The sequence below is a fragment of the Gambusia affinis genome, linkage group LG18 (assembly GCF_019740435.1).
Source record: "Gambusia affinis linkage group LG18, SWU_Gaff_1.0, whole genome shotgun sequence".
Classification (NCBI taxonomy): domain Eukaryota; kingdom Metazoa; phylum Chordata; class Actinopteri; order Cyprinodontiformes; family Poeciliidae; genus Gambusia; species Gambusia affinis.
The window spans coordinates 22,060,304-22,082,738 of NC_057885.1; the positions used below are offsets into that span (position 1 = coordinate 22,060,304).

The following is a 22,435-nucleotide window of genomic DNA, read 5'->3' on the forward strand; positions in this document are numbered from 1 at the left end:
CGGGAGGGTTGCTGGTGCCTATCCCCAGCTAACGTTCTGGGCGAGAGGCGGGGTTCACCCTGGACAGGTCGCCAGTCTGTCGCAGGGCATCACAGAAAACAGACAGGATAAACAACCATTCACACACACACTCACACCTAGGGAGAATTTAGAGAGACCAATTAACCTGACAGTCATGTTTTTGGACTGTGGGAGGAAGCCGGAGAACCCGGAGAGAACCCACCATGCACAGGGAGAACATGCAAACTCCGTGCAGAAAGACCCCGGGCTGGGAATCGAACCCAGGACCTTCTTGCTGCAAGGCAACAGCTCTACCAACTGCGCCACTGTGCAGGCGTATCATCAACCCATCAAGCAAAGAAAATGGCAACTTCCATGGATGAAAAATATAACAAAAGATGAACATTTTAGAAGTAATTATGAGTTTTGGCATACAGGAAACAAGAATTTTTTTCCCATGTTAAAAGTTAACTGGCAATTTAGAAGGAAGTCTTTTCCACAGGTCGCACATAAGAAACACTACGTGTATGAGTTGTCATGTGAACAGATAAATAGTCTTTTCGAGAGAAACCTTTTCCACATATCCCACACCAGAAAGGCTTTTCACCTGTATGAATACTCACATGACTAGTCAAATTGCTTTTTTGAAAGAAAGCTTTTCCACAAGTCCTGCATGAGAAAGGTTTCTCACCTGTATGAGTCCTCATGTGTCTAGTTAAACTTCTGTAATGATGGAAACTTTTTCCACAAGTTCTACATGAGAAAGTATTCTCATCTGTGTGAATCCTCATGTGACAAGTTAAACTGCTTTGGTGATGGAAATCTTTTCCACAACTCCCACATAAGAAAGTCTTCTTATCTGTATGAGCCCACATGTGACTGGCTAAAATGCTTTTATGATGGAAACTTTTTCCACAGGTCCCACATGAGAAGGGTTTCTCACCGGTATGAGTCCTTATGTGACTAGTTAAATTGTTTTTATAACAGAAACATTTTCCACAAGTCCCACATGAGAAAGGCTTCTCTTCTGTATGAGTCCTCATGTGATTATTTAAGCTGCTTTTTTGACTAAAACGTTTTCCACAAGTCCCACATAAGAATGGTTTTTCACCAGTATGAATCCACATGTGACTAATTAAACTGCTTTTTTGACAAAAACCTTTCCCACAACTCCTACATGAGAATGGATTCTCTTGTGTATGAATCCTTTTGTGATTAGTTAAATGTATTTGTTGATAGAAACGTTTTCCACAGGTCCCACACAAGAAAGGTTTCTCATCTGTATGAGTCCTCATGTGATTAATTAAATGAATTTTTTGATTGAAACGTTTTCCACAGGTCCCACACAAGAAAGGTTTCTCATCTGTATGAGTCCTCATGTGTCTAGTTAAATACCTTTTCCTTTGGAAACTTTTTCCACAGGTCCCACATGAGGAAGGCTTCTCACCTGTATGAATTTGCATGTGTCTAGTTAAATTACTTTTCCTTTGGAAACTTTTTCCACAGGTCCCACATGAGAAAGGCATCTCACCTGTGTGAATCATCATGTGATCAAGTAAGGTATATCTGCGTGTGAAACTTTTTCCACAAGTTGAACATGTGAAAGGGTTCTTGTCAGTGTGAGTTCTCATGTGTGTGGTCAACAAATTGCTTTGAGAAAAGGCTTCATCACAGATTTTACAAGTATATAGTTTTTGTTGTGGGTGAGCTTTCTTGTGTGTTTTTTGTTTTGAACTTTCAGTTTTTCCTTTCTGTCGTTTGGTTTTCTCATATTTCTCCTTTTGTTTCTGTTCTTTGGCTCTCTTTTTTCCTGGGTCTTCAGAATTGTTTCCTTCCTGATCCTGGTTCTCATCCTCAGCAGTGTCATGAGAGATGAGTTGGTTCCTCTGTGGTTCTGTTTCATTGTGGATTCTTTGCACATTAAGAGGATTCACCAAAATGTCATCAGTCTCCTGTTTCAGCACAAGCTGCTCTTCATCCTGACTGATGCAGAGTTGCTTCTCTTTCTCGGACTGTTGATGTTCTGGTTCTTCTTGCTCCTGTTCTGTCTGCAGAGGTTCTGGTCCCTCTTGTTTTAAAGTGGAGTTCCCATCCTGGTCGCTGAGGTCATTGAAAATCCTGTCGTCTTTACACACACAACAATGTCGGATATCTGGACCAAAACACAAAACAAAAAGTTTTAATTTTAAGTTAAACAATGAACCCTTCACTTTAATCCCTTGATGAATCTGAACAGTTTTTGATTGATATGAAAATCATACACAAAAATTTGGCATTCATATGGGCATTCTCCATATGAATGCATAGAAATTATTTTGGTAATTCTAAAATAATTTCTGGTCAGATTTATTCTCAGACCATAAGGACAAAATGTGCTTGTGTTTTTTTGTGTGTGTCTTTCCTGTATATTTGAATATTAATTCAAATCTGGTTCTTCTGACCAGAATGAACAAGTTCTCATTCAAAACATATAGTGGACATCTGGGTGAGCAAACAAAATGGCAATATCTCAACCTGGTGGCTCTCAGACAAATATTCCACACAGCAGCTGGACTCAGGCCTTTTGCAGCGACTTTACAGTTTTACACATAGCTCTACCAACTTGTTGTTTCCATATTATTCCTCCTTTACATTAACAGCAGTTCTTTATAACTGGAATGATAAAAAATTAAGTTTCAAAAAGTTTCAACTGGCCTTTGAACCTCAGCATCGCTCTGTACGTCGTAATAGCTGTGCACTCCTCAACTCCAACTCAGGGTAGGAACCTGCAAGCTCCGTACTGAGCCGGGAATCAAACCCAGGACCTTCTTGCTGCAAGGCAACAGTGCTACCAACTTGGTAGCACAACTGCACAGTTGACTAATTTTCCTTTCCAATGATACCCATTTTATGTATGTTGAAGCAAATAAAACACTTAAAATTGTTTTTATAATTTTTCTCAAAAGCCTGATTAAAAAGCATTATTTATGCTAATTTGAACACTCCCTTTGATACCGCACCGAGACACTGTCCAATAAAATCGGATCGGGCGTCACGAACAAATGACCGACTGGGTCAGCACTAATATAATATTCAACCCTAAATCAGAGACATACCCGGTTTGTCAAGGGTTATTTTTTAAATCATGAAAGTATAAAAATCTCTGATCAGATTGTCAAATAGCGAATTATGAAAAATAAACCCCACAAAATGGGTATCAAAATAAAGATTAGTTTGTGAGCTTCAATATTATACTGGCTCCAAACCTGCAGAATCAAAGTGTGTGACGCCCCAGGCTTATCAACACACGAACGGACCACACCTTTCTGTAAATTAAATGTGGCTACGTAGCGAAGCTAGCAAAAAATAAATGTCTTTTTTTTTTATCTGATGCAGCAGCCTAACTGACATTTAGTAAGGAAGTTTCAATAAAATGCATAAAAAACCCAAAACATTTTGGAGCAAGTCATAAATTCTCTAAAATATGATTTTAAAAGAAAAGTCCTATTTCCTACCAGCAATATCAAAGAAACTATTGCGGATGGCCTAAAATTGATGCCTTTCAGTTATTCAGCAGCCTAAATCACCTGTGGTAAAGAAGTTTGCCATTGACCTATTTATACAGATTTTTCCAAAATCCTTAATAATTTCACGCTTCAGACTGCAAAGTTGATGAAATGTAGATGTCTAGACCTTCAAAACAGCTAATTTGTTTCCTGGAAGTTTAATAAAAACTACAGATATGATAGGACTTAACGGCACTGCCACTGTTTGGGCCTCAAAGTAAAATATTTGACCGATGGTCGATCACTGGTATTGAAACAGCCTGACCTGTCGATCATGATTGTGGCTTTAATTTTTGGATGACTTGTTTAGTGCAGACATGACCTGATGGGTTTGTTTGTCCATCAAACTTCTCTCACAGCAGAGCAACAGGGGACAGTGGCTCATTTCTAAACCTTTGCAAAGGCAGTTAAGATTCTACCTTTGCTTCACATTAAAGAATCGGTTGATCACCGATTTCTCAAAACTGAGGAAATCAAGACCAATTTTATAGTTTACCATTTTCCAGGCACCAAAAAATATCAACTTATTGCCAAAAAATGGCTGAGTGGTTTTTATTAATTGCTTTAAGAGTTAATAGAAACTCCAAGTGAAGCACAACAGAAATGTGCAAAATGGAAATGATCCACAATGGGTTCCCTTTAATAAAATGTTTTGTTGATCCAGGGAAACTAGAATCTATTCCGATTCTGACAGTGAGGACAAGAAAAGCAAAGATCCAGAGCAAAAAAATCTCTCAAGACTGAGTGGCTTCACGCAGTCACATCTTTTACTAATTTCAGATACACAGAAGCAAAGTGTGGTAAAGCCCAATAAATGATACGATGAACGGCTTGCCAAAGAAAAGAAAAAACTAAGACGCGCTTTATCATTTGGAAAATCTCCAGAACCTTGATGGCCAACCAGTCCTATATTTCAGTCGTATTCATCAATTTATCTTATTTTGTAAAATATTCTTCCTAATTCGGTCTCACACATTGTTTCCTTCCGTCTGTCTCGTGTATTTCCTTCAGCTTTTGTCCGTTTCACACCTCATATCATCAGTAGAACGTGAAGGTGTTTCGTACCTATCCGCTGTAAGATTATCCTCGGTATCCGGGTGAAATCCAGCAGTCTGCGCTGATCCTCCATCTCTTCCTCCATCTTGGTTTCTTTCAACTCTGTGAATGTTTTTTCAGCAGGAGTTAACAGCACGTTGATAAACTCTCTCTGAGGCTGAACTGAAGACATTTCTACAGCAAATACTCAGATACTTATCTAAAACTAGCGACGTGCTTTCTGTGCAGAGGGTTCGGGCCGCGTGTCGAGTAAAACAGGAGGATTCTTATGAAGCTTTTGTTCCTGGAGCAGGATGTGACGTTTGAAGCTGCGCGAACTGGACGTAACACGTGACTGATTCCGGATATGGTTCCACTGTTTGCTTCCGGATAGATAAGGCATTAAAACGCTGTTTCTCCCGCGTTACATTTTCTTGTTTTAGGATTTTATTACGTGTGTTTGTAATTTATCTGAGCGCCTTTTTGCGATTATCCATTAGTGATGGGTAAGTGAGGCTTCAAGTATCGTTTAGACCAGTGTTTTTCAACCACTGTGCCGCGGCACACTGGTGTGCCGTGAGTGATCGTCAGGTGTGCCGTGGAAATTATCCAATTTCACCTAATTGGTCTAAAAAAATTTTTGAAAACAAATTAATTATCTGCAAATAATATACCATTTTTGAGTGTCTGTGCTGTAGAAGTCACTAGCGGTGTAATAATGTAATTTCCTTATCACTAGATGATTGTAGGTACATAGCATTGCACGTTAAAACAAGAGAATAGACCTTTTTCACGACAACCGGCAGCTGCATCTGAAAGGGCTGCGGCACTTCCTGTTTTGGTGACGGTAATTCAACTACCCTGAAAAACGTCTCTCCTCCTCCGGTCCTTTTCATCATCATTACTTAATTTCCCAGCACTTTCTTTCGCTGATGCGGAGGAAATCGCAGCGTAATTAACAAATGTGTGAAAGGAAACAAGTTCTTCCACAAAGAATATATCCACAACTGTCAAGGTAAGAAAAGACGTAGTTTAGCGAGCTAACCGCTAGCTACAAGATATGAACTACACAAACATCGTCACGAAGCCTAATTTAGTTTGATAAATTACGTGGAATATTGGAGACAGACATAGTTTAAACTTTTCAAATATATTTTGACATTCTGAAATGTATTTGCCAGTACAGTTTGTGAAAATAAGCTGGAACTTAGTTATGAGATACTAGATGACGCTTGATGTTGAAACTATGCTTTACTTCTGCAGCCTGTGTCCGATAATGTCCAGGGACAGCTAGTTGTCAGAGCTCGATGCTTCAGATCCACATATACTAAATTACATTTACTGTCAAATATATAATCTTAAAATAACAGTACTATAGTTATGTACACAATTTATTCCTCCTTTGATTGTGTTGCGCAGCCATTTAAGCTCCTTTCCCATTTGTATTTTGTAAGTGCCATATAAAAGTTGTAATCTCAATATTACTTGTGGCAAATATTATTTTTCTCATAATTTGTTTGGAAAATGTCTTTTTTGTAGGCAGTGAAAAAAATACAGGCTCAATTGCTGCCAATTAGTTTTATTTGCAAGTTGGGTAAAAATCTAAACTGTGCCAAATCTGTCCCATTATGTCCTTTCAAATTGCTCAGCCACCCCTTTATTTGTTCTTTAGTTTGACATATTTCTGTGTATTTCTTGTAAGGAGAAACATCCTGAACCTGTCAGCGACCTGGTGGTGTGGAAGCCCAAAACTATGGGGAAAAGGTATCTGCAAATTAATGTGTAAAAAAACTTTAAGTTTTCTACAACCTCTTTAAATTTAAGACCACATTGTTGTGCCACTGTTCAGGTGTACTTTTGAAGTGGACATGTTAAGTGCAATTTGAAATATTAAATATAAAATATGATGACAAAATACTTTGTTGTGTTTATTTGATTCCTATTCAAGACACGTTTATAAGAATGATTATATTTTTAATATAAGCGGCTATCGACTATCATTTGTTTCCATTTTTGGTTGATGGTGTGCCTCGTGATTTTTTCAATGAAAATAATGTACCTTGGCTCAAAAAAGGTTGAAAAACACTGGTTTAGACCCATAGCAAAACTGTATTGATACTATGTCGATACTGTGTCACTGAATACTGACACCTGCTGGTCATTAAAAATCCCTACAGGCAACGTAGTTTGATTTGATGACTTAGTCTAAACAATAAGATTCAAGTTATTGTACTTTATTGTATGTCATATATTGTATTAAGTCATATCTTCAGTGAAATTCAAAATATATTTGATATTCTTCGATACAGTCAATAAATAATGTGAATATGGACCAAGTGATGAAAGTGAAAGTGTTTAGAATGAGGATGCTTGTGGACTGTTTTTTTCCCCCCACAGATTTTCATTAAAAAAAAATCATTTTTTCCAAAATTTTGAAATTTAGCCCGTTCCGTTTTTTTGACACAACTTCTCCTGTGTATAAAAAAATAAAGTAAACTATACATTTCTATGAAATAGTTTATAAAAAGCAACTGAGTAATTTGTAGAATGGCTGTATACCTGAGTTTATTCTGGTGTATCTGGGACTATAATGCCTCAGCATTGAGGAGGTGAATTTATTAAGGAAAACAGATTTTAGTGACACCGTATATTGTTCATATAAATGTAATTTTTTCTTTTATATTAATTTTGTACGTATGGATGTGTTTTGCTGGAAATGTTTTTTTTATTATGTATTTATACGGGGTTGTCTTTATTTTCATTTTTTCAGTCTAAAGATTTTTAATTATGGAGGGTAATTTAAGAATAAAATTATGAAATGTATGATTTAAAAGGAGAAACGTATGCAACACTTAACACCTCATATCATCAGTAAAACGTGAAGGTGTTTCGTACCTATTCGGTGTAAGATTATCCTTGGTATCCGGGTGAAATCCAGCAGTCTGCGCTGATCCTCCATCTCTTCCTCCATCTTGGTTTCTTTCAACTCTGTGAATGTTTTTTCAGCAGAAGTTAACAGCTCGTTGATAAACTCTCTCTGAGGTTGAACTGAAGTCAGTTTTACTTTAAACACTTAAATACTTACCTAAAAGTAGCGATGCTCTTTCTGATGTTTGTTACTGTGCAATAGCCAGCCCCGCCCTCTCCTCACAACTCCTCGGGCTGACTACTGAACCAGTTCTCTGTCTAACAGGTCCGGAAAATCTCTAAGACCCGGGTCTTACCCTGAACAAGATCTATAGGAGATAATCTGTTTAAACTGGTGGCGGAAGAGATTCGTCTAGCACTAACTACCTCCTATCCAGAAGTTATGACCCTTTTCAGTTAAGGAACAATCAACCGAGTAGCCCTCACAGCTGCATAGTTCCAATAACCACTTCTGTTAACGGTAGTTCTCTTCCTGTCGTAACGTGCACTTGGTAACGGCTAGATAATATTTAGTGACTAGGATTCAAATCACAGGGTCATTATTTTACTCTCACCAAAGGAAAGTCTGAAGCCACCACATTACTAGAATCATGTATACTGATTTTACTATAAATAGAAGAACTTTAACTCAAATGACTCAATTAATTTCAATGTCCACAACCTAATCAGAATTTTTAAGATATATGTATTTATTAAGCAAGCTTTAGCAGGGAAAATGACAGGCATACAGAATTTACTTGAGACTACCATACAAAGAAAATCAATAAAATTTAGATCAATTCAACCTTTACCTAACAACCTCCCTACACTGTCATCTATCTATAAGATAAGGCTTTGGGGTGCGGCAAACTCCTACCCATCAGTGGTATTGGATCTTGGCAACAGAAGTCCTTGTAGTCCTTGGTCAGAGTCTTTCCCTTGAAACATAAACTCTCCTTGGATCCGAAACAAAATGAACTGTCTGCTTCGTCCAGCCGAACAGCTCTTGGTCGATCCTGTGACTTTTGTTCAGTTCCCCAAGTCCGTTGCGATGTAATTTGAGATCGTTGGGTCGAGAGCAGAGTGTGGAAATCCAATGAGGAACCAAGGCAGTGGGTCGGTGGATCTCGCCCTTTGGTCCAGCGCGAGGAGCTCCGTTGTCCTCCTTGTGAGGCGCTTTTCTTGGTTCCAGGGTGTAGTCCTCTGCTGGTCTTCTTGCCGCTCTTGTGTCGAGTCTCAGCGCCAGGGACGAAGAACATCGTATCACCTCGGTCTCATGTTTTTATACTTTTCTCCCTCCCTGGGGAGTACACCGAGGGAGGGAGAGAGAGAGAAAGACAAAGAACAGTTTGTGCTCAACTTCATAGTTGCGCAACTCGCCCATCTGCAAATTGAGGCACGATGACTCACTTGTGAGGTAATGTGCTTGTGAAACTTGGGACTTTCCGAGAGCAATAGACTCCAACTTGAGACCCAATTACCCTATTGCGAAACTATGTGTTTGTGCCTTTTTGGGGCTTTCCGAGTTGCTACAGCGGCATGTGTCAGCCTCCACACCCCAACCTTACACTTCTCCTTGTTCTATACTAACTTTAATCATACAAGTTACATCAATCATTAAAATCATATAAAATTTTAGTACATTAGATGTTTCGATCCTATTTTCTTGTTACAACATTAATAGAATACAGAGAACACATTCTCATACAAAGAGTACACAATAAACAATCATTTTTAATCAACATACAGGGCTGCAGCAATCTCCTAGGCACTTTATGATCCGTTGTTCTGCATGAACCTGGACAGATCTCACATTTACATACCAGATTTCTTGACACTGAATGTGAATGTTTGTGAATGTTTCTTCAAACTGAAGAGATTTTTACTGAAAACATTCAAACATTTGCCTAAAACTAGCGATGTGTTTTCTGTGCCGAGGCTTCAGAGTGAGTGTTGAGTAATTCCGGAAGATTTTTATGACGGTTTGTCGAGGCTTTTCCTGGAACAGGATGTGATGTTTGAAGCTGGGTGAGCGAGACATACCATGTGACTAAGTCAGGGCCTGGTTCCTCAGTTTGCTTCCGATGTTACATCATTTTCTGTGATGTTTCCGTTTAGTGAGTGAAGTTGCCCCCCCACCTTCTTCAAATCAGCCAAAATTAGCGTCAAATGTTTGTGCTGCTTTTGTCCAGCAAATTTTTTGTTTGTGCTGCTATCATTTTAAAGCTATAAATAAATGTTTTCAGAGGTCATCAAAGGTCAACCAGCCCTTCCCCACCCACCTTCTTCAAATCAGACGAAATGGGTGTCAATTAACTCGACTAGGTTTGTGTAGCAAAGATTTTTGTTTGTGCTGCTTTGGCTTTGAAGATATTAGTGAAAGGTTAAAGGTCAAAAGGTCAACCAGCCCCCCCTTAAAATGATAGCGACACAAACAAAAACTTTTGCTGCACAAACGTACCTGAGTTTATTGACACCCATTTTGTTTGATTTTATAAGGGAGGAGGGACTGGTTGACCTTTTATTAATATCTTCAAAGCCAAAGCAGGACAAACGTTTGACACCAATTTTGTTTGATTAGGAGACGATGGGGGGGCCAACTTCACTCAGGTTTCGTACAGGCTTTGTCCGCTTTGGTACTTCATATTATCAGTAAAAAGTGAAGGTTTTTCGTACCTATTCGGCGTAAAATGATCGCTGGTGTCCTGGCGGAGTCCAGCAGTTTGTGTTGATCATTCATCTCTTCGTCGGACTTGACGTTACAATCTTTAAACTCTGTGAATGTTTCTTCAGCAGGAGTTACCTGCCCGTTGGTAAAAGAGGCTGAACGGATTTCCCCCCACTGAAATCACTCAAGTATTTACATAAAACACCAAATCGTTCTTCAAACTACGGTCCTACAGCAGAAAAGCTAACGATACAATCTGTCCTTTGTCTTTATCTTCCGTGTGTGTCACAGTGGCTCTGACCTTTGGTTCCGCTTTGATTTTTTCCCCTTCAATATTCAGTACTATTGAATGTTGTAATAAAATAAATTAGACTGTTACTGAGAGGTTCGTTGTTAGTGGAGTTTTAGAAATTAGCTTTTGTTTAGTAGTTTGTATAATTATATTTTCACCCTACTGGAACTCATGGAGGGGTTTTGATGCTCTTTGTCTACACCCTGATGATTAGCCAGAACTGTTGGTTCCCAGTAAGAAACTTTGTGTTAACTAAAGTTTAAGTAGGTAGTGAGTGACTGTAAGAGAACAAATCATACTGAAACACTGAGCATGTCTTCTTACTGTTCTTGCAATAGAAAGTGCCGTCAGAGTGAAAATAACTGAAATAATAACTGACTTTTCATTCAGAAAGATGATTTTTTTTTCTTCATTTTAATTTTTAAAGCAAACCATAAAACATAACGTACATCAAATATTAGCAGTAACATAAGTAATTATATTTGGTTAAATAATTCAGTGGCATAAATATAAACACACATTGACGTTTCAATTGACATTGGAACCCATCACAGGGTTTTATAGATTAATTTCAGTTTTGCAAAATTCCACGTAATGTCTGAAACAGCAACAAAGTTGATCAGAGAAGAAGGAAATTGTCAGGATGTACCATTTGGGGGTTAATAAATACACTTAGACAGTTTCTATTCTATAAACTGATGGTAATATGTTAGAAGAATCTCAAGCCAAAAATCAAGGAGATGAAATGATGAATATCTGGAGCAGATGTGGATGGAAGATGATCAGCTCAGTGGTTGACCATCAGGTTCATCTCTTTAAAATCATTCCCGATAATTTCTATGTCCTCTAATTCATCCATATTTCTGATTAGACCTGTAGGATTGGAAACACACTGAAGTCAATATGAACCAACAACAAAACACAGAACAGGTCCAGTAAAGATAGTAAATAACACCCACCTGTACGTTGTCTTCTAAAAAGTCTCAAAGCCAGAATTGCAACAAGTAGCAAGAGAACTAGTACAGTGCCAATTATAACCCCGTCTATTTGAAGCTTTTGTTTTCCTGAAAGAAGACACAAAGTGTTATTTTATACAACATATGTTGCATATGAAATATTGCTAACAAGATGAACATTGACTGTGATGCAGATGTTCAAATTTTAACCTGATTAATAACAAAGTTCCTTGAAGTTATTGTTCTTGTAAAAACCGTTTTTGCAAGAACAATACGGGGATAATCGTGGTTGCCATGGAAACAGCCGACCCACCTGGAGCAGGGCTGAGAGGAAGCTTTGGTGTGTTCAGAGACGCAGACTTGTCTCCATGAGAGGTTTTGGTCACGTTCAGGACAAACGTCACTGTGGGAGAAAACAGTTTTATCCATGATGAACAACAGAGATCAGGTTTAACGAGCTGCAAGCAGAGAGTGAAACCTGCTGAATTACCTGAAGTCTGCGGCTCCCATTTCTTCAACACCTGGTTATAAGCAACCAGGTCACAGCGGTAACTTCCAGAGTCTTCAGTCCTCAGTCTGGACAGGTGGAGTCTGAGTCGCCCTTCTCTCCCGTCACTCTGAACTCGTCCTGAAAACTGTCCATCCTGAGACGCTGGGACCTCAGCTCCATTTATCTTTTGATAGAGGACTTTAGGAGGACTCAGTAGGAGAAAACAAATCATTCTGGTGAGGGTCGTGTTGGTTTGGGTCAGGTTGTCCCAGCCGAGGGTGAAGTTGTCGTCTTCTTCTGTTTCGTGAACAGCTGGAGGCGTTTCACCTGTAAATATTCCTGCAGAGAAACGTCAACCATGTTAACCGTGTCACCACAAGGAAGATGTGACACCTACAGCAGCAACAACAAACCCAGAGTTTGCATGTTTGTGGAAACTCACCCTGTACAGTGGAGGTCAGGTGAAGAAGGAAGAAGAGCAAACTCATTTTCTCAATATCAGAAGAACAAAAACCAAAAAGGCGTTTCTGCAAAACAAAGAGGAACATTTCAGTGTTTTAGTAACAGAAAAGTTTCATTTATAGTTGATGAACAACTGGTAGGAAGTTGTCAACCTTTCAGAAATGAGAGCTAATGTCCAAAAGTTAAAATTAATTAATAAATAATTAACATTTTATTATGTTAAAGTCATGAAATTAACCAGAAATTAAGTAATGTCAGTAGATTAATAAATAATGTAAAATTTCACAACCTTTCCCACATAAAGTTCAGTTTAGCAAATAAGTGGAATAATAATAAAAAGAAACAGGAGAGTCTTTTACCTAATTTCTGTAAACCAAAGAAGTGAAAACAAGTCTAAACACAGAATTGATTTTTAAAAGTCAAAAATCGTCTTAAGTTTCTGAATATTTTAATTATTGCAGTCGGTACAACATTACTGGTTCCTATTCTCACTCCTCGCTGTGTTTTGAAAGGAGAATCTTTAGTTTAAGATTTATTTATTTCCAATAAACTGATGAAAACAGAAAATTATTTCATCATTGGATCTGTTGAAATGCAGCAACAAATAAAAACCAGAGAAGTTTCTATCAGCAGCTCAGTAAAGCAGCAACAAACCCAGAACATTTGATCTTATAGTGACTCAAATAAAAAACTTTCTACTCTGAGTTGGAAGGTGACAGTGAAATGTTGTTGTCAGATGTTTTGAATTCCCCACCTGCAGTTTTTCCAGGAGACGTCAGACCTTTTGGTTTGTTTCCGTTTGTCAGCTGTAGCCGGGATCCAAGAGCTCGTAGTAACGTGAACCAAAGTAGAAGAACAGGTGTGACTGCAGCTCTTTCTCTGGATTCATCGCTTTCAGGTGTGAACTGAAATGATAGCAGAACATTTCTGAACTTTAAACGTGACTCAGTTTAACTTTTGTTTTAAAGACCCTTCAGTCAACTGTTACGACCCGCTACCCTCACCCTGGCTCGTTCTTATGTCTTGTACAGATTATGGGAGAGAGGGGGCGCAACATTAAGTGCATAATGATTTTTAAATAAAAGGAAACCGAGAAAAGAAACAAATTGGGCACCTGACGGAACACACAGTGTGGTGGGGCTTACCTTAGACGTCCGATCAGTAGGTTATGTTCCTCAATCCAGATGGCATCCATGGAGAAGGGCGAGGCCTCGCTTTCCCTCATGCATTTCGTTTAATAGTTTTTATGTTTTCATATATAGGCTATATATATATATATATATATATATATATATATATATATATATATATATATATATATAGTTTTCTTTTCCTTAAAAAAACCCGCACCTCTGGTGATTTTGATGGTGGTTGGACTTGGCAGACGTGTAACTTCCCCGGTGCTAAAATAGCGTCCAGCCGGTTTTTCCAAAAACAAATCAAAACAAACGAAAACAAACTTCCTCCCGGCCAAAACTTCTGACGCTCCCCTCTGGGTGGATCCGTCCCGAATTGAAGGTACTCTTTTCATCCAGAGCCTTCCCGCACCGTATTTTTAATCAATTTCTCCTTTTTCGAACTCCGCTGCTACCGCAGCTTCGTACACGCCACCATCACTCATCTCTCTCAGGTGAGCCACCAGCCCAACTAAAAACACCTGGGCTGGCTAAGCCCCGCCCCCCACCGGTGAACCGTCAAAGGTGCCAACAATAAAACAAAAATAAACAATCAGGAGGCGGAAGCAAAGTGTGAGCATGTAACACAACATAAAAATGACCTAATCTCAGCTTTTTACACAGACAACAAAACCTGCTAATCAGGTTATTGGAAAGAATAACAAGGGGGAGGGGAATGAAACTTTAGTTCAATAAAAACTTTGTAGAATGTTTTTGTTTAATGTGTTATAGCAGACACATTAACATGTTGGAGATGTTAATGATTTTACAGCATGATTATGAATTTCTGTAAATGTAGAACAGATTGCAGAGACGTTAAACTTTATAAACTGAATGCTTGTCTAAACAAAGAACATTTTCATAGAAAACTAAAAGCTTATAATCTTTGTAAGCTCAGCTTTTATTTACACATTTCCATCCTAATTTTCTTTTTAGAAGTCATTTCTGTTAAGATGTAGAAACTTTTTTCAGTATTTGTGTCAAACAATCTTGTTTGTTAAAAATTCAGTTCATAAAAATATAAAAAAGAAGCATCTGAAAATAACCAGGTTTGTTTTCTACTGAACAGAAATAGCAGCAACTTTATTAACTTTAAATCTATTTTAAAGTTAAAAAATGTATTTAATCTCTTATCTGTGTGGGTGATATTGCATCAGCCACTGTTTGTAAACAATAAGAGTGTATGACAATTTAAAATTAGAAATATAAAGACACAAACTGTAAAACTGACATATTAGTTTCAGATACTTACTTTGTAGTGGAGCAGTGAGCCGATTTTCCTCACTGTGATTATTAATGTTTTCAGCAGGAGAGACGATCAGGCAGAGACTGAAGCTTCGTTGAGAATGAGGAAAGTCCCGTAGGTGAGTTTATTATCTGCATTTGTTGCATCAGATTTGTTTCATCACTCGTGACTGGAAACAGGGAGGAGCTGTTTCTGGTAGCAACATGAAGGTTTAACTCTCAGGTTACAAACTGGTTTTTCTGCTCAAGTTGAACTAAACAAAGACTTGAACCTTTCAACAAAATAATATTAAAACATAAGAATCGACTATAAAAATAAATAGGTATGTATTATATTCTCTTGGGCTTGTATTTTGATTATCAGTTTTAATTTATGAAGATGTAGAAAAGTGGAGGAATAACATCCGTCTGTTTCAGCCAAACCCTGAAGAGTCTTAAAGTTTTGTTGGTTCAGATTAAAACTGATGTCAAACAGGATTAAAGTCCTCAAGGTTTGTGGATCTGATGTTTTGTATCCTCATCAGATTTTTTCTTTTCCTCTTTCTGATAAATAAAATAATTCCAAAGATCAGAACAGGTAGAACCAAAGGAATAAATATCTGTCCAAGGTGGGAGGTTTCTTTCCTCTCTGGTTCGGTTCTCACTGTGGGTCCGACAGCCGGAGCTTCTGAAAGAAATCAGGAAAAGGTTCAGTTGTAGTTTGTACTAATTTGATAGTACATTTCAATAAAATATGCCTTTTTCCAAATCCAATTTTTAGATTTTTTCCACTTTTTTGTCTAAAGAAAGAAATAACAAATGACAGAAAATATTTCCAGAAACTGGTTTTTGTTGACCTGAATTCAAAGTTCAAATAATTAAGCGGTAAAATTTGCTCATGTTCCAAAAATCTCCCCTTAATAAGAGCAAAATAGCTTGACAGAAAAGGACATAAAACATCATGTTGACTTAAATTTTGTTTTGAAGTTGTGTTTTTAGAAACAATGTTTCTGTAATCCAGTTGCATTATTTCTAAATGAGCCAAACTCTTGTCCTGGTTTCTGGTTTGACAAATTAAAGTTTAAAACAAACATCATCATCACTGGAGTTTAACTTCCTAAATTCCTGGTGATTTGTTCACTAGTTAGAGGATATTTATGCTCTAAGAGTTGTTGGACGTCTGCAGCTCATTGAGTGTTACTGTGATAAATCTTTTAAAAACACTTTGAGTTAAACTTACCTTTAACGTTCAGTTGAAGGCTGGCAGAGCTCCATCCATATTCTGTGTTGACCTGACATTGATACAGACCAGAGTCTTCAGTCCTCAGTCTGGACACATGGAGTCTGATTCGTCCTTCTCTGAGGACGTCTTTGTCACTCTGGACTCGTCCTGTAAATCTTTTGTCCAGGTATAAAGAAGCTTCCACACCCATAAATACATGATAAATGACAAAATCCGTCTGATTCTGTCTTAATTTACAGAAGACGAAGAGGGAGGAAGGAGAGGAGTTAGTCTTGTTGGTGAAGGTCCACTCCAGAGTGATGCTGTGGTTCTCCTCTGCCTGATAGCTGCTCTGTGTCACATTCACTACAAATGTTGCTGCTGAGGAGACAGAGAGGGAAAGAGAGGAGCAGACACACTGAGAACTGGAACATGGGAGTCTTTCAGCTCCATCTAGAGAGCTTTCTGTCACAAAGACAAGATGGAGACTGACCACAGAGACATGAGCTGAGGATGAGGAGCAGCAGGATGCTGGAGATCATCTTCATCCTGAGAGAGGAACAACATCACTCAATACTTTAAACTTAAACTGATTTTATGAGTAAAATAAACATCCTAATTACCTTCTTCCTGCCTTAATCCTTCATTCATTTTCCTCCTTTTGATTCTTAGTTGTGTTGTATTTTACAAAAAGTGCTGCAGTTTAAAAAAATAAAAAGATTCAAGTTAGACAAATACAAAACTAAACCAGAAGTTTATATATTACAGTTATTCTTTTCAGTGTCGATGTTTCATTACACAGAGATACTAAAACATGTTATATTTAAGAATGAAAATATTTATCCTTCTAAATAAAAGCTGTTACAAACATTAATGTAAAGGAAGAATCTGAGTGACACTTTGGGTGAAACGTCACTGAGATGCAGTTAGAAACAGATCGTCCTCATTCTGATGTCGTTTAGTTAATACAGCATCTGATCCTCTAAATTATTCTGATTATCAGACTTCAGAGACAGAAATACACTGTGTGCACAATAACTGGACAAGTTTTAGTTCTGAGCATTATGTTATTAATCAGAAACTACAGACTTTCATTTTATCTCAAGTCATATTTAACCTCAAACATGAATGTTCAACACTGAATATTAAATAGAGTCCTGATTTGAGGAATATCTTTATGTTCACAATGATTGTCCTCTTCAGGCCACAGCCACACATCACCTGCTGTTAAGATTCAGCTTGGAGTTAGAAAATATGCCTAAAATAATGTTATGGTCAAAATACTCACTTGCCTAATAATTATGAAACACGTTTTATGCCACAAGTCTCATTTATCATCACAAACTAAAGTCTCTACGACTGGAATAAAAGTTAAAACCTAAAGCTTGATTTTTCTCTGCAACATGCAGAAACATATTTCTGTCACTAGGGGGCACCAGCTGTCCGACAAAGTTTGATATTTTTCGATTCTTTGGTTTCTAAACTTTCTTACCCAGCGAATTAATAATGTTCATGTTGGATCAACTAGAAGTCCTTTGGTTCAGATCACCAAAATAAGCAGCACAAATATCATCATTTCTGATGTTAAATATAAAAAAATCTTTTGTTCATCAAGATAATATTTGCATTTCCTGCTTTTCTGTAGAAACCATCTGTTACAGAATCATTAACTTTCTGTCTGAGCTGCAAACACACATCTGTCCGAACACGATTCAAATGCATAATGAGCATTAAATAAAGTATTTATTTTAGCATTTTAGTCTGAACACAAAACTGCATTTTAACCCGCCATCATGGCGCCGTGATCATCAGTACGTAACGTAACAAAAACATTAAACCAAGAAAATGATTATATTTGAACTGCTCACCTTTTCCTTCATTGATTATTTGGAATTCGGAAATTATGGTTTCAGAAAGAAATAAAAGCTTCTCTTCAACCAGTGCCTGATAAAGATAGGAGGTTTTAAACTGAAAGCAAACAGGATACAAACAAACCCGGAGTGAAGGGAGGAGCCGTTTGACAACCTGACAAAACAGTCTTCGTTTTGTTTTCCTCTGAATGTTGGGGAAATCATTAAAATGTCTAAAATTATTTGACTCACATGACATCATGTAAAATAGATCTTTTCCAAGATGCTTAAAGGAACATGAAGCACAAACAGAAACTGTTTCAAATCTCCAACCTGATTGGATTAAAATTGAAATCATTTTATCTTACAGGCCTCAGACAACATGGTTGTAAATATGGATTTATTAAAAATATTGAAATATTACTTACAGCTCATGAAAATGATAAAGTACTTTCTAACAATATGTATGAGTTTAATCATCAGGAAATAACAGAAAAAACAAAACAATCCTGTAAATTTCCTTCCAATTGTTGGATTTCACTTGAGAAAATTAATGCCACATTTTACAGGTTTAATATAAAAAACTGTCAGAAATGCAAAGCACCAAATGAAATCACTTAATATATGGAACAGAAGTGTTAAAAAAATGATCTTTGAATAAGTTCAAAGTCATCATTAAATAGATCCACCTCTGAAAATATTTAAGACCTGATTGATCCCAGAAAATTCACTAGAAGTTCAGAGTCTGCTACGTTCAGAGAAATATCAGGTGAACTATTTTCACTTTTTGCGACTCAGGCCTCAGTAAACATGAGAAATGTTATGAGAGGACAAGCCTGAACAAGAGCAGAATGTAGTCGAGTGAACCAACACATAAATGAAACTCTTCTGCTTCTCCATGGAGATTATTTTGTCTCAATCTGAACCGTCAGGCAAACTAACATAATCATTACTAAAAGAAATTACACTGCTGTGAGACAAGAGGGAAAAACCAGCACCTTTTAATAAACATTTTGTATTTATGTTTCAAACTGAGGCAGAAGAATGACGAACTATTCAACATAAAACTGATTTTCTGTCAACGTTCATCATTAAGCCGTAATGTCTTGTTTACAGTGAAGTTTAGGAGAAACCGTCTGATTTGAAAACAGGTAATTTGTCTGATACACACGCACGCACTCACGCACGCGCGCGCGGACACACACACACGCACACGCACACACACACACACACCCACCCACACACACACACACACACACACACATTGTTGCATTGTGTTTCTGTTTGATATGATGTGAAACACTTTGAAATGCCTTGCTGCTGAAATGTGCTATTCAAATAAAATTTGATTTAATTTGATCTAAAGTTTAATTTGCTCAAAGGAACAAAGTCAGTTTTAGTGACTAAAACTCTGCAGCTGAACCTGAAACATGTGAAGAGGCACAATCTGCCTGGAAACAAGAAAAACTGTGAAGTTTTTTTACACTTAAGAGGAACCCAGGATGTGTTCAGGTACCCTGGGATGTCTAAATCTTAGAGACAAATGGGACAGATTACAATAAAAATAACAGAACAAAAATAAAGCGGTCCAATATTAATATCAAATGTGTCTGAATAACTATTTTATTAAAACCTACAGTAAGAAGTTCAGTCTGTGTGTTTCTCAGGGAATCAGTTTCGGATTTCCTTAAACGCGTCATCTTCTGGCGATTGATTTGAAACAGTTTCTTTCACACACATGGACTGCAGCAGATGGATGGAGTTCATGTCTCAGAGCTTCTGGGTATGTCTTATTTAATCTATTTATTTATTGTTTTCTTCTGTGTGAAGCTTTTTGTTGAGAAACAGGAATAACTCAGGAGATCCTTTGCAGAAAAACAGACGAGTTTCTTCAGCAAAAAGTCATTCAGCTCTGATAAACCTGATAAAACCCGCAAACACTTTTATTTTAAAGACAACATATATATCTGAATATTAGGTAGAACAACCCGATCTTATATCTGTTGCTTGTTTTCTTTTCTTCTCAAAACTGATCAGCGAACTGAGGTGATGAAGACTTCTGATGAAGATGATCCAACTTCTCCTTTCTGCAGTTTTCGGTTTAGTTTCAGTGTCTGAAGGTTTGAATTCATAGTGATGAATTAAAATCTTGAACTAAAAAAATACAATTTTTATCATTCGCTGGTTGAGCTTTGGATGCACGTGTCGATTAGTTTTAATTTATATCCGCCTGTCAACGGAGCAGAACCAACAGATTGTTGTAACAGCTGCAAGGTGATTGGTTGGTTTTCTGTAGAAGGCGGGCATCTGTTGCTCCGCTTCCGCAATCTTAGTTCACAAGGTTTCAGATCAGCTGGTGAAAATATATGGAGGCTGTTTATTATGAAATAACAAGAAATGAGCACAAACATGAAAATAAATATAAATCTTGAAATATTTCATCGGGGAAAAAAAAGAGATAAACTTGATGAAGCAGATCTACATTAACAGATCTATATTCATCAACAGTCATTAATGGAGAAAGAATAAAATCACAAACTGCAGCAGTTTTTCAGGTTGACGATTAATGATAATTAATCTCCTGAATCCTGACAGATTAAATTAATCTCCATAAAAATGAAGAAGTTTCTGCTCTGAAACTAAAACAGGAAGTTGAACCTGCTGCTGTATTTCTTTATGGCCACAAGGTGGCAGTAATGCAGTTTTTATTTTTACATGTTTTACCACCTTTTTTCACTGTATTATAATCTTGGTGGGCCACCAGACTTCCCTGCAGCCTTCAGACAACTATCATGTTAAATAGGATTTTATTCACCAGTAACTGAGACAGTAAAGATGATTAATTTAGGCTTATAGTCGACCCATTGAGGTGGACGAGGTGCAAACCAGTTGGGTTGTCCCTGAACCTGCCTGTTAGTCTCAATATATTTCCAAATTATGATGTCAGCTTGTGGATGTCAGAAGTTTTGTAACTTTTAACATTTATTAACACAAAAACATGGTGGACGGACCTACTGCCCCTGACACTGGGCTTAATGGGTTTCTGGGTGAAATCCAGTTTTACCATAACAGATTAGAAAGTTGAGAAGATTCTACCTGATGAATCTAAAAGTCAAAAGTAGTTGTTCCTTGTGTTGATGTTCTGCTGCCTCTCCTCCTCTTCCTCTCTCAGGATGAAGATGATCTCCAGCATCCTGCTGCTCCTCATCCTCAGCTCATGTCTCTGTGGTCAGTCTCCATCTTGTCTTTGTGACAGAAAGCTCTCTAGATGGAGCTGAAAGACTCCCATGTTCCAGTTCTCAGTGTGTCTGCTCCTCTCTTTCCCTCTCTGTCTCCTCAGCAGCAACATTTGTAGTGAATGTGACACAGAGCAGCTATCAGGCAGAGGAGAACCACAGCATCACTCTGGAGTGGACCTTCACCACCAAGACTCAGGGATCCTGGAGGAAACTGTTCATTTACTGCAGCTTGTTGGCTCCTCACAAACCGCTAGTTCTCTATCAGGTCCATGAAGGTGTTGAGATTCCAGAATCTCAGGATGAACAGTTTTCAGGACGAGTCCAGAGTGACAAAGACGTCCTCAGAGAAGGACGAATCAGACTCCATGTGTCCAGACTGAGGACTGAAGACTCTGGTCTGTATCTGTGTGACGTGGAAACTGAAGACGGATTCAACTCTGCAGAATGTCGACTCAACGTTACTGGTGAGATCTGTTCATCTGCTGACATCAATCTGATTCCAGGTCAGTCTAATCTGAAGTTTCTCCTTTTCTCTCCAGCAGCTGCTGATCAACTTCAACCTCCTACTGAGAATCTACAACCAGACAGTCGAGGAAGGATCGGTCTTTATGTTTCACTGGGATTGTTTGTGCTCATTGTTAGTTATTTTTTATGTCAGTGTTATATTTTGAAAAACCAAGCTAGATGAAATCTGTTTTCAACCTAACAGATGTTTAGTTTCTCTGAGAAATGACGCCTGAACTCTGAAAACACTGATATGAAGGACTAGTAATTAAAAATATATGCATTAAACTTTATTTATTAGCAGCTTATTATTAAAGCAATAATGTGGAAATAATATTTCTGTGTAAACAGATCTGTCAAGTTTGATTTTAAAGAAAATTTAAGTTTGAATGTAGCCGTTAAAACTTTCCATTGAAATCTGCTGCTTGTTTTCTTTTTTGTTTTTATTCTCTTTATGTCTTATGAAGTGTAAATGTTGTTCAGAAATGTGTAGATTATTAGCTGTAAATAAAAGGCAACACTTTGTAAATACGACAACATAAATAAATATGTATTCTATCATTGTTTATTTCAGAGTTTTTCTGACACTTTTTAAATATTATCATGAAAATGAGAATCATTACTTATAAAGATTTCCACTTATACTTTTAGATCCTCATTTTGTCAGCAGAGTTGATCAAAACGCTAAAATCAATTCATCCAGTTCACAGTTTCATCTTTTCTCAGAGTTTTATGTTATTCTAGTTTTCAGAGATTTTTATTTTTTAAATGATCTAATACCTGAGTTACTTGACCAGATTTAAACCATCCTTGAATAAAGACCATGGGCCAAACAAAATAATTTCTAGAGCCATAAATTGAGCCTG

At 37.5% G+C, this 22,435-nt stretch overlaps 3 protein-coding genes across 18 annotated transcripts in view; 1 reads left to right on the plus strand and 2 right to left on the minus strand.

Annotated features, from left to right (window-relative positions):
* Positions 1-259: 259 nt before the first annotated feature.
* LOC122820958 (gastrula zinc finger protein XlCGF57.1-like) lies at positions 260-10,539 on the minus strand. Of its 3 annotated transcripts, XM_044098712.1 has the most exons (3): positions 10,164-10,539; positions 7,476-7,568; positions 260-2,152 (listed from the first exon to the last, which is right to left on the minus strand). In XM_044098712.1, exons 1-3 carry the CDS (start codon positions 10,225-10,227, stop codon positions 480-482), a joined length of 1,830 nt encoding a protein of 609 aa, XP_043954647.1. In that variant the 5' UTR covers positions 10,228-10,539; the 3' UTR covers positions 260-479. The 3 variants fall into 3 exon arrangements, 2 of the variants coding, with proteins under 2 accessions (XP_043954647.1, XP_043954646.1); XM_044098711.1 differs by lacking the exons at positions 7,476-7,568; positions 10,164-10,539 and adding an exon at positions 4,611-5,080 and having other exon boundaries at positions 261-2,152; XR_006368885.1 differs by lacking the exons at positions 260-2,152; positions 7,476-7,568 and adding an exon at positions 8,735-8,787.
* Positions 10,540-10,831: 292 nt separating this feature from the next.
* Positions 10,832-22,435, minus strand: part of LOC122821059 — an 83,563-nt gene continuing 71,959 nt past the window's right edge. For 5 of the 12 annotated variants that reach the window (XM_044098906.1, XM_044098905.1, XM_044098904.1 and 2 more), the window contains 9 exons: positions 16,470-16,525; positions 15,995-16,357; positions 14,783-15,442; positions 13,110-13,260; positions 12,336-12,420; positions 11,894-12,232; positions 11,717-11,806; positions 11,407-11,511; positions 10,832-11,320 (listed from right to left, as the gene is read on the minus strand). In XM_044098906.1, the coding sequence (XP_043954841.1) occupies positions 11,235-11,320; positions 11,407-11,511; positions 11,717-11,806; positions 11,894-12,232; positions 12,336-12,381 (666 nt within the window). In that variant the 5' untranslated portion in view covers positions 12,382-12,420; positions 13,110-13,260; positions 14,783-15,442; positions 15,995-16,357; positions 16,470-16,525 and the 3' untranslated portion in view covers positions 10,832-11,234. Of the gene's footprint in view, positions 11,321-11,406; positions 11,512-11,716; positions 11,807-11,893; positions 12,233-12,335; positions 12,421-13,109; positions 13,261-13,359; positions 13,449-14,782; positions 15,443-15,994; positions 16,358-16,469; positions 16,526-16,599; positions 16,673-17,844; positions 17,985-22,435 lie in introns of those variants that run through there. The other 7 variants (XM_044098913.1, XM_044098912.1, XM_044098911.1 and 4 more) reach the window with 5 other exon arrangements.
* LOC122821071 lies at positions 19,597-22,135 on the plus strand. Of its 3 annotated transcripts, none has more exons than XR_006368890.1 (3): positions 19,597-19,609; positions 20,999-21,529; positions 21,605-22,135. XR_006368890.1 is itself a non-coding variant. In XM_044098940.1 (3 exons), the coding sequence occupies exons 1-3, from the start codon at positions 20,964-20,966 to the stop codon at positions 21,751-21,753; spliced, it is 603 nt and encodes a 200-aa protein (XP_043954875.1). In that variant the 5' UTR covers positions 20,961-20,963; the 3' UTR covers positions 21,754-22,135. The 3 variants fall into 3 exon arrangements, 2 of the variants coding, with proteins under 2 accessions (XP_043954875.1, XP_043954876.1); XM_044098940.1 differs by lacking the exon at positions 19,597-19,609 and having other exon boundaries at positions 20,961-21,054; positions 21,167-21,529; XM_044098941.1 differs by lacking the exon at positions 19,597-19,609 and having other exon boundaries at positions 20,961-21,054; positions 21,167-21,529; positions 21,608-22,135.

What these genes read in the sequence shown, in the direction of transcription:
- LOC122820958 (XM_044098711.1), bottom strand. Translation starts at nt 4,773, where the DNA reads ATGTCTTCAGTTCAGCCTCAGAGAGAGTTTATCAACGTGCTGTTAACT. An exon ending in GATAATCTTACAGCGGATAG is followed by an intron (nt 2,153 to 4,610) that starts GTACGAAACACC and finishes GTTTTGGTCCAG; the next exon opens with ATATCCGACATTGTTGTGTG.
- LOC122821071 (XM_044098940.1), top strand. Translation starts at nt 20,964, where the DNA reads ATGTTCTGCTGCCTCTCCTCCTCTTCCTCTCTCAGGATGAAGATGATC. An exon ending in CCTCAGCTCATGTCTCTGTG is followed by an intron (nt 21,055 to 21,166) that starts GTCAGTCTCCAT and finishes CTGTCTCCTCAG; the next exon opens with CAGCAACATTTGTAGTGAAT. An exon ending in ATGTCGACTCAACGTTACTG is followed by an intron (nt 21,530 to 21,604) that starts GTGAGATCTGTT and finishes TTTTCTCTCCAG; the next exon opens with CAGCTGCTGATCAACTTCAA.